Genomic DNA, 10,806 nt, shown 5'->3' with positions numbered 1-10,806 from the left:
TGCTGTCCCTGCTTTCCTGGGGCTCCTGCAGGCCCTGCAAGGCCACCCTGAGCTCAGCCCAAAGCTTCTCCTGTGCAGGTGAACAATCCCAGCTGTGCCAGCCTTTCCTCCCAGCAGAGCTGCTCCATCCCTCTGCCCATCCTGGAGCCTCCTCTGGGCTCTCTGCAGCAGCTCCAGCTCCTCCCTGGGCTGGGCCCAGCTCTGCAGGTGGGGAATCACCTGAGACAGGGGCACAATCCCAACTATATCCCAACCCCAGCTGCGCACGGGGGTCTCTGGGACCTCGCCGCGGTCCCTGCAGGATCTGTTTTATGGCAGAACTGTTCATTTTGAGGGAGAAAAGCGGAGCACCGCCATGCCCAGCGCGGCAGCCGAGCGGGCGGAGCGGTCCCGGCCGGGCCCGGCGCTGCCGCTGCCGGGAGCTCCGTGAGGGAGCGCCGCCCCCGCTGCCATGGCCGCCCGCAGGTAGGACCGGCCTGGGCCCCTTCCTCTCTTCCTTCCTTCCCTTCCTGCTTCCTTTCCATCCCCTCGCGGCCTCGCGGGGCTCCGGCGGAGCCCGGCCCGCATTGCCGCCGGCCCCGAGCGCTCCGCTCCCCGCAGCCTCGGCCGCTCTGCGGGGCCGGGCCCGCTGCCTGCCCTGCCCCGGCCTGCCCGGCCTGGCCTTCCCCTGCCCCTTCTCCACCGCCTCCTTGCCCTCCAGGCCTCCTCCTTTCTCTCCACCCTCCCTTCTCTCTCTCCAGTCCCTTCCGTGTTGCTCACCCCGCTTCTCTCCATCTCCAGCCCCTCTCTTTGCCCTCCACCCGCCCTTGCTCTCAGTCCCTTGTTCCGTTCTTCTCCAGCCTCCTCCTTGCTCTCCAGTCCCCTTACTTGATATCCGCCTTTCCCTCCTTGTTCGCCAGCCCCCTTTCCTAGTTTTCCATCGCCTTCCTTCCTCTCCAGGCCCTCCATTCTTGTTCTCCACTCTCCTCCTTTCCCTTCAGCCTTTCTTCTTATTCTCCCCTTTCTCTCCAGCCCCCATTCCTTGTTCTCCAGCCCCCATTCCTTGTTCTCCAGCCCCCATTCCTCGTTCTCCAGTATCCCTCCCTTTCTCTTCAGCCCCCTTTCCTTGCTCTCCTCCCCTTTCCTTGCTCTCATCCCCTTTCCTTGCTCTCCATCCCCTTTCCTTGCTCTCCACCCCGTGCTTTTCTTGCTTTCCACCTCTCTCCTTGTTCCCCAGTCCCTTCCTTCTGCTCCAGCCCAGGACAGAGCTGGGCTGGGATCCAGGGGCAGCCCCAGCTGCTCTGGGCACCCTGTGCAGGGCCTGCCCACCCTCCCTAATTCCCAATATCCCATCCAGCCCTGCCCTCTGGCAGTCTAAAACCATTGCCCCTTGTCTTGGCACTCTCTGCCCATATAAAAAGTCCCTCTCACTCCTTTTCAGCACTGGAAGGGGCTCTAAGGTCTCCCTGGTCCCTTCTCCAGGCTGGACAATCCCAGTTCTCCAGCCTCTTTCTAGAGCAGAGGGTCTCCAATTTTGGGTTCATCTTTGTGATGCCATGGTGGAAGAGTCTGATGTGCCCCTGGCATTTCTGGGTTTGGTTTGATTTTAATCCAACCAATGTGAATGAAACATCCCATCTGCTCTGTTCCTGTTTTCCAGAGTTTGGAGTATGTGAGGAGCTGCCAGAGGAATCACTCATATTTTAATTTCTGCTTCATCAGGTATGAAGATCTTGATGGTTTTTTTCAATTGTTTTGATGTTGCTTGAATTGGAACCTTGAGTTGATCCAGAATCAGAATCAGGTGTGGGTTGCAAAGGACCTTAAAGATCATGTCATTCCAAGCCCTGCCATGAGCAGAGACACCTTCCATGTTGCTGAGAGTCCCATCCAGCCTGGCCTTGGTGAGTGACACCCTTTTCTAGCTCAGAAATGTCACATTTAATTGCACTCAGATAACTCAGTAGCTCGGTGCTTTCCAAGGCCTCGTGGCTGGAGTTGTCCAGCAATCCCCAAAGGGACATCTCCAGCCCCATTTTATGGGAATGCTGGAGCTCTTGGCAGGCAGGGTGAGATGTGCAGCCTGCCAGGACAGCCCCAGGGGGTTTGGATGCTGGGGATGCTCTGGGGATGTTCTGTGGTGCCTGGGGGCTGTCCCTGCTCTGCAGACAATGCCCTGAGGGCCTGGGCTGGGCTGTGCTCCTGGGGAGGGCTGGAGCTGCAATCCAGGCTTGGGATTCAACTCCCTGCTCCAGCACAGCCCTCCCTGTGCCTGGGGCTGGAGCCAGGGCTAATCCAAACTCTGGGATGTGCTGCAGCCCTCCCTGAGGGACACTGCAATGAGCCTGCTGTGCCTGCAGAGCATCCCAGAGCATTTGGGGGTCACAGGGAATTGCTGGAAGGTGGGATCTGGCCAGACCCTCTCCTCTTTCCCGTCTGCAGGAGTCTGATCTGCTTCACCAGACAGAATTCCCTGGGATAAGGCTGCACACAGAGCCCAGGATCCCAAAATCCCAGCATGGCTTGGGTTGGGAGGGACCTTAAAGCTCATCCAGTGCCATGGGCAGGGACATCTCCCACTGTCCCAGGCTGCTCCAAGCCCTGGGACACTGCCAGGGATCCAGGGGCAGCCACGGTGGCATTTGTTGGAAAAGGAGGAATAAAGGAATGAAAGGAATTAAAACTATAAGGAATAAAGGAATAAAACTATAGAGGCTAATTAATTACTTTATTATACTATATGATGATATGATATGATTTTTTTTTTTTTTTTTTTTTTTTTTACATCTAAACTGAATCTTCCAAGCACTCCACCCTGCACACACTGCCTAGAATCTGTGACTGTCACCCAGCAGTCCTGACACACACACACACAGCCCTGCTGGTCCTGACAGGCCAAGGAAACAAAACCCCATCACTTTGGGTAAACAGTCTCCATATTGCATTCTGCTTTGGCACAAACACAGGCACAGCAAATGAGATAAGAATTGTTTTTCCCTTTCTCTGAGGTTCAGACAATGTGAAACCCAGAAATATTCTTGGGAAGAACTGTGCCTTGCTTTTCTCTGTGCAGAGAAATGTGGGGGGGCTACATAGAACTGCAGGGGGGACCTGGCAGTGCAGTCCCAGGGAATCCCTGCCAGCCTGGGGCTGTTCTATCCCAGCTCTGGAGCATCTGTCAGGGCATCCCTGGCAGAGCTGCTGCTGCTGCTGTCCCTCCTCACGTGGCTGCTCACAGGAGCAGGTGAGGGGAGGGAGCAGTGCCCTTGTGTGGGGCCCAGGCCCTGGCTTTGCCTGCATTTCCCTGGGGAGGGAACAATGCCTGCCTGTGGATGTGTTCCCTGCTCCTTTCTGTGCCTTATCTCCTCAGGAAAGGCAAACACTCCATTCCAGCTGTTGATTTAAGATATCCCAGCCTTGAAAAAGCACTGTTGGGGCTTTTTGCTCTCGCACTGATGACCTCAGTGCTCATAAATGGTGGTTTTTAAGTGTGAAGGGAATCCTAGAATCCTGGAATGGTTTGGATTGGAAGGGATTTCAAAGCCCATCCAGCCTCCATGGGCAGGGACACCTTGCACTAATCCCAGGATGCTCCCAGCCCCAGTGTCCAACCTGGCCTGGAACATTCCAGGGATCCAGGGGCAGCCCCAGCTGCTCTGGGCTTTAAAATCCTCCCCTTTCCCCACTTTCTCCCCTCTTCCCACTTTGTTCTCCTTGCCCTGTGCTGCTATTTTCAATCCTGAGGTCTCCACTGGATTTCATAAGGGCTGGGATCAGAGGGGGGCTGGAAAAGGCAGGAGATGAGAGGCTGGTGGGATGTGGGAATGCAGCCTGGATTGGAGGGAGCAGTGACATTCCCACTGCTCAGGACACTGTGGGGACAGAGCAGCACAGGTGGCAGCTCTGGAAACATCCTGGGATTACAGCAAACATGGAAAGAGATTTTGGGCAAGGGATGCAGGACAGCACCCAGGGAATGGCTGCCAGTGCCAGAGGGCAGGGCTGGATGGGATCTTGGCAATGAGGAATTGTTCCCTGGCAGGGTGGGCAGGGACTGGCATGGAATTCCATCCCTGGATCCCTGAAAAGGCCAGGCTGGACACTGGGGACAGTGGGAGGTGTCCCTGCCATGGCAGGGGATGATCTCCAAGGTCCTTCCAAGCCAGAGCATTCCATGATTCCATGAAATGAAGATGCATTTCCTTGGAGGTGTAACAGCAGTGACTGTTCACAACCACCCTGCCATGGCCTCAGCAGGAGAAGGAGCTGCACAATCAGGATCTGCACAGGAATAGTGGCTGATGGAACAGTCACTGCCACTCCAGGGCCTTGGTACAGCTGGGCCTTGGTCACTCTGCAGGAGAGGGAATGTTTCCAGAGGGGTCTCAGCAGGGTGAGAGGGAAAAGGAGAGGAGAGGATGCTCTGGCTGGAGAAATTAGAAAATCTACCCAGAAACTGAGCTGCAGGAACATTGAATTTCTGCAGGGAGCTCAGCAGCTGCTCTCTGGTGTGGTGCTGATTTATCCAGCCCAGCTTTTCACGGTGCTGGAGTGTTCCCTCCTGCTTTTCCACCCTTGCTCCATGGACAGGAAAGGCCTCCAGGGGTTGATTTGGATCCCAGCAGCTGAGCAGAGAGCCCAGGGCAGTGCTGTGTGTGCTGCAGCCTTTTCATCCCAGGAATTCAGCTCTGGAATCCTTGGTGAGCACTCAGGGCTCCAGGGACTGCTTGCTTTGCTAACCTCTGTATTTATAAACTGTTAGGATGTAGAATTAAATTAATCAATCACAGAGGACTGAGAAATTAGAGGATTAATTCAATGTTCAGGCTCCAAACAGAGCAGGTGGGCTTGGAAACCCTCCAAGGCAGCTCCTGTGTGTCCCTGGGTCCCAGCAGAGGCAGGCAGGGGGAGCACACACAGCTCCAGCCCCCAAAGGCAGCCGTGCTCTCCATGTTGTGCATGGGGCAGCTGCCAGGGGGTGGGATTGCAGCCCCAGCACCTGCTCTGGGCTGTCTCAGCCTGTCCTGCTCCTGTCACTGAGCCCCAGAAAGGCCCTGAGGTCCCTGGGGTTGCTGGGGATGAGCCCCTCCCAGGCAGGGTGGGCTAATTAGCAGCTACCTTGATTCTCTTTCAATTTATGTTTCACCAGGACTTCATTCTGCTTTGTTTTTCATTTCTCCAAGAGTTCATTCTGCTTCTTTTTTCCATTTCTCCAAGAGTTCATTCTGCTTTATTTTTTCATTTCTCCAAGAGTTCATTCTGCTTCTTTTTTCCCCATTTCTCCAAGAGTTCATTCGGCTTTGTTTTCCATTTCTCCAAGAGTTAATTCTGCTTTAATTTCCATTTCTGCAATAGTTAATTCTGCTTTAATTTCCATTTCTGCAATAGTTAATTCTGCTTTGTTTTTCCATTTCTGCAAGAGTTAATTCTGCTTTGTTTTCCATTTCTGCAAGAGTTCATTCTGCTTTGTTTTCCATTTCTGCAAGAGTTCATTCTGCTTTGTTTTCCATTTCTGCAAGAGTTAATTCTGCTTTCTTTTCCCATTTCTCCAAGAGTTCATTCTGCTTTCTTTTTCCATTTCTCCAAGAGTTCATTCTGCTTTTTCGTTATTTCCCATTTCTCCAAGAGTTCATTCTGCTTGTTTTTATTTCCCATTTCTCCAAGAATTCATTCTGCTTTTTCGTTATTTCCCATTTCTCCAAGAGTTCATTCTGCTTTGTTTTTCCATTTCTGCAAGAGTTAATTCTGGTTTATTTTTCCATTTCTTCAAGAGTTCATTCTGCTTTTTTGTTATTTCCCATTTCTCCAAGAGTTCATTCTGCTTTGTTTTTCCATTTCTGCAAGAGTTAATTCTGCTTTCTTTTCCCATTTCTCCAAGAGTTCATTCTGCTTGTTTTTTATTTCCCATTTCTCCATGAGTTCATTCTGCTTTTTTGTTATTTCCCATTTCTCCAAGAGTTCATTCTGCTTTTTCGTTATTTCCCATTTCTCCATGAGTTCATTCTGCTTTCTTTTCTGTGTCTCCAAGATGCTCCTGCCCTGCCCTGTGCCTCCAGGAGTGTGACCCCCCCAGTCCTGGGGCACCCCACAGCTGAGATGGTGGCCTTTAACTGGAAGGTGAGGCTGGGGCAGGTTCCCAAATCAGGGATTGCTGCTCTTTGCATGGGGCATGTGTTGGGTGGGATCTGGTGGTTCCTTTCCCAGGCAGGGTTGTTTGACCCCCACCCTCTCAGGGACAGGGGATTTCCTCTCCTTCCTTGCCCATGTTAGACCTGAGTTCAGCAGAGCTCAGCTCATCCCTGCTGCTCCTGCCTTTCCTCTCCCCAGGTTTTCCTCTGGCTGCTCTTCCCTCAGCTGCTTTTGTTACTGGATGGGAATTTCTCCCTCTGTGTTTTTGGGGGTTTGGGGGTTTGGGGGTCATTGTGTCAGGCACCACAGTGTTGGAACAGGTTCCTCCTGCATGGAGCTGTTGGAACAAGTGCATGGAGGCTCCAGGATGGGCAGAGGGATGGAGCAGCTCTGCTGGGAGGAAAGGCTGGCACAGCTGGGATTGTTCACCTGCACAGGAGAAGCTTTGGGCTGAGCTCAGGGTGGCCTTGCAGGGCCTGCAGGAGCCCCAGGAAAGCTGGAGAGAGACAATTTCCAGGGCATGCAGGGACAGCACCCAGGGAATGGCTGCCAGTGCCAGAGGGCAGGGCTGGGTGGGATCTTGGGAATCAGGAATTGTTCCCTGGCATGGAATTCCCAGAGCAGCTGGGGCTGCCCCTGCATCCCTGGAATGTCCCAGGCCAGGCTGGAGCAGCCTGGGACAGTGCAAGGTGTCCCTGCCTGTGGAACTGGATGAGCTTTGAAATCCCTCCCAGCCCAAACTGTTCTATGACTCTGTAATTAACAACTTGAGCTCATTAAATCAAACTTTCTCCCTGCCCTGGTGTTGCAGAGCTGCTGCCTCTGTGATTGTGGGGACATTGGCAGAGCCTGGTGCTGTTTTTCCAAGCTCCCTGCTGGTGTAGGGACACAAGGCTTGGCCTAAATTCAGAGTTTTGATGTGTCCTGACAGCTTTGGGAGCTCCTGGTGAATTCCAAGTTCACAGATTTACCACAGAACCTTGGAATATCCTGCTGGGAAGGGACCCACAGGGATCACCCAGTCCAAGGCCTGGCCCTGCACAGATCCCCAAAAACCCCACCCCATCCCTGGGGGCCTGCTCAGTGCCCACCACCCATTTCCATTGGATTTTCCTCTCCAAGTTTATATTTTTATAGCATTGAAACACTCTGTGCAATTCCAGGCATTCAGCAATCCTTGGATTTTTCACTTTTCTCCCAGTTTCAAGTCATTTATCTGCCCCTTCCATTTCTCAGCAGGTTCATTAGAGAATTGCTGTGAATTAAAATTTCCTGGGGTGTTTTTGGGGATCCCATCTGAGAGCTGATCCCCAGGGATCCTTCACTTGGGAGGATTCTTCAGCAGCTTTTCCACTTCCACAATTTCCCTAAAATACTCAACTCTTCCCCTTTTTCAGCTCCAGGTGGTGCAAATATTGCTGGAGAATGAGCAAAAGGAGTTCAGGGCTTAAGGAAAGGGTTTTGTTTTGGGTTTTTTTTTTTGCTTTGTTGCTGTGCCTGGTTTAATTTCCCACAGAAATAAAAACCATGGTGAGAGAGGAGCATTAATATTGGAATGGAAGATGCAGAGCATCCCTATAAATTCATTTTTAATTGTCCAAGTGTTCCAGAAGTGCCTAAACAGATCCTTTGGCATTCCAGGCTCTGGAGAACTTCCCACTGCTGATGTACATCTTGGCAGCTAAAACATTGATCCTTTGCTTGGCCTTTGCTGGAGTCAAAATGTACCAGAGCAAGAAAATTGAGGAGAAACTGAAGAGGGAACGTGAGGAGAAACTGAAAGCAGAAGCAGAGAAGAAGGATGAGTGAAGAGTGCCTCAGGTGTGGAATTGATTGGGCTTGGACATTGCTAATCCCAGTGGGATTGATTTGGATTTTGGATCCCAAAATGAGCTCTTGGGATATTTGGGATGTTTCAGGGATTTGCTCTCTCATTTTTTGTGGAACTTGCATGAACCACTGTCCTGTTGGAGGATGTTTGAGCACAATGTTCCCTCTCTGCTTTTATCTGCCTGGGTTTTTGTGCCTGATGCACAAAGAGAGGGATAAATTGGGAATAACTGCAGGGGAGCAGGCAGGCAGGATGCTGCAATCAGAGCTCTGGGCTTGAAGTCACAAAATAAAGAGAGAAAATAATCAGCCTTTCTAGAGGAGTGAAATTATTGACAGCTTGGGGGTGGTGTAGCTGGAAAGGGCAAATTCCACACCTGGAATTCCCAAAGGGACAGGTTCTGCCATGGAGCATCCACCATGTAGAATCCCCTGAGAAAAATGCACATTTTTCTGCTTGAAAGAGCAAAATGAACATTACAAAATTCTCTAAATTTGAGATTTTCATTCTGAAATTCCCAAGTTCCTCCCCTCTGTTACCAAAGCTGAAGCAATCCCTGCATTCTTGGAGCAAATCCATGAGCAGAATGAGTCCTGCCTGGTGCTTGGATTCTATTCCCTGCCTTGCTTGTCATTTTTGGAGCAGTTTGCTTCACTTCTCCCTGTTCTGCAGCAAAATGGGAATTCTATTCCTGCCTGCCCTTTGGAAGCTCAGTGGGAGTTTGATGTCATGTTGCTCTTTATTGAAATAAAATCTTATTTCCCTTTCTGAGGTCATCCCCTCCCATCTAAAGACACTTAAAATCTTTCCTCAGTTTTATTTCCACCCTGTCACTGTTTTATTCCCTTTATTCCCAAGGATTGGGAATGGTGCCTAGAAATGAGGCCCTGGGAATAACCATGGGAACAAAGTTTTTTCTATTTACACACAAAAAAAAACAAAACCAAAAAAACCCAGCAAAACCAAAGGGGTTCTTCATGCTTCCAGCAGATTCAGGGCTTGGCTTTGGGGCAGATTTTGGGCACTTCCCTGGCAAAGGAAAGGTTGTGCAGGGCTTGGAGCAGCCTGGGGTAGTGGGAAATGTCCCTGCCCATGGCAGGGGTGGATGGGATGAGGTTTAAGATCCCTCTAACCCAAACCAGTCTGGGATTTTGGGGTTCTGTGCAGTTTTATCCCAGGGAATTCTGTTTGGCAAACCCCACAGCTCCAGGGATCATCACAAAACCTCAGTGCCCAGCAGGTGACACCACCCTTGGTGTTAAAACCTCTCTGATTCCACAGAAATTCCCTTCCCACTCCCCAGAGCTGCCCAGCAGAGACCTTGTCCTGGGTAAATTCTGGGATTCAGAGGGAGGAATTCCCCCATGGAGCTGGGAGCAGCTCCAAAGGTGCCCTGTGAACACTGGAGCCCCTGTGCCTGCTCTTGTCACTGTTCTGTCCCCACCCTGCAGGTTCCTGACACTTGGATTCCCCTCCCAGGAGGATGAAGCCTTCCTGGAAAAGAAGGATGGGTAACCTCACAGTGACACTTAAATTATCTCTGGTTTTATGTGTACAAAGCAGCTGAGCCTCTATTTATGCAATAAAAAAATGTCTTTGTTTAAAAAATAAACGTGGGTGCTGCTTCCTCAAAGGATTGGAGCTGCAGGGGAGGCACTTGGGAAGGATCAGCTGCAAGGAGGTGGCTGGGATGGAAGAGGAAAAGGCTCTGGAGGGAAAAATGGAGGAGAAAAATGCTCTGGATGCATCCTGGGAGGCTCCAAGGCTCATGGAGAGGCAAAAGGAGGTGGAGAGGGCTCAGTGCAGCTTTTGCAGCTGCTCCTGCAAGGGCCAGGCTGTGGGGCCTGCCTGGAATCAGGAGGACAATCCCAGGAGAGGAGCAGCTCCAGGCTCTTGGTGCATCCAGGACTTCCTTGGGCCCATGGAGATCACGGAGGGAGTTTCATGGCAGGAATTTTATCCCAAGGAATCTCTTTGGTTCCCTGTTCTCTGCTCATCCTGGGGCAGCTGTTCCTGCCTCTGCTGTGGCACCAAATCCTGGAGAACTTGGGCGTGGAATCCTGGAATGGTTTGGGTTGGAAGAGACCTAAAATCACCAAAAATCACCTAAAATCACCTTGTTCCACCCCTGCCATGGCAGGGACACCTCCCACTGTCCCCAGTGTCCAGCCTGGCCTTGGGCACTGCCAGGGATGCAGGGATGGAATTCCATGCCAGCCCTGCCCACCCTGCCAGGGAACAATTCCTCATTGCCAAGATCCCACCCAGCCCTGCCCTCTGGCACTGGCAGCCATTCCCTGGGTGCTGTCCCTGCATCCCCTGGAAATTGTCTCTCTCCAGCTTTCCTGGGGCTCCTCCAGGCCCTGCAAGGCCACCCTGAGCTCTCCCTGGAGCTTTTCCTTCTCCTGGACACTCCCAGCTGTCCCAGGCTGGCTCCAGAGCAGATTCTCTGTTCCTAACAGAGAATTAGAGAAACAACAATAAAGGCTCAGGTGTGGCAGTGCCTCAGGGACCTTCACATCCCCATTTCCATTCCAAAACACTTGCTAGACCCTTCTGGGAGTTAAGGAGAAGCAGAATTTTTCCAGTGGAATGGGGAGAGGAGGCAAGAGAAGGCTGGAGAGCCCTGAGCTCAGCCCTCACCTGAGCAGGGAGCACAGGGGGTGCTCAGGGAGCTCCCTGGAAGTGCAGGGATGTTCAAATCTCCTTTTTCCCGCTGTCTCCTTGGAGACTGGAGAACAAAAGCAGTGCAGAAAGGCATTCCCAGCCCAGAGCAATGTCCTGCTGTGCAATATCCTGCTGGATCCTAGAGAAATCCCCTGCTCCAGCAGCCTCAGGGAATGCAGCAGTTCCCCTCTGCTCCCAGC

At 52.0% G+C, this 10,806-nt stretch overlaps 1 protein-coding gene across 1 annotated transcript; it reads left to right on the top strand.

Annotated features, from left to right (window-relative positions):
• Window positions 1-247: 247 nt before the first annotated feature.
• SMIM11 (small integral membrane protein 11) lies at window positions 248-9,551 on the top strand. The gene is made up of 5 exons (XM_054654911.2): window positions 248-465; window positions 1,640-1,701; window positions 6,008-6,096; window positions 7,750-7,929; window positions 9,391-9,551. The coding sequence occupies exons 3-4, from the start codon at window positions 6,076-6,078 to the stop codon at window positions 7,915-7,917; spliced, it is 189 nt and encodes a 62-aa protein (XP_054510886.1). The 5' UTR covers window positions 248-465; window positions 1,640-1,701; window positions 6,008-6,075; the 3' UTR covers window positions 7,918-7,929; window positions 9,391-9,551.
• Window positions 9,552-10,806: the final 1,255 nt, after the last annotated feature.

Source organism: Agelaius phoeniceus, chromosome 2 (assembly GCF_051311805.1).
Source record: "Agelaius phoeniceus isolate bAgePho1 chromosome 2, bAgePho1.hap1, whole genome shotgun sequence".
Classification (NCBI taxonomy): Eukaryota; Metazoa; Chordata; class Aves; order Passeriformes; family Icteridae; genus Agelaius; species Agelaius phoeniceus.
The sequence above is the reverse complement of the archived record's forward strand: the minus strand, read 5'-3'. Positions and strand labels throughout refer to the sequence as shown.

Excerpts from the sequence above, each read along its gene's own strand:
- SMIM11 (XM_054654911.2), top strand. The coding sequence starts at position 6,076 with ATGGTGGCCTTTAACTGGAAG. Across the intron at positions 6,097-7,749 it reads TGGTGGCCTTTAACTGGAAG|GCTCTGGAGAACTTCCCACT; the intron begins GTGAGGCTGGGG and ends TTGGCATTCCAG.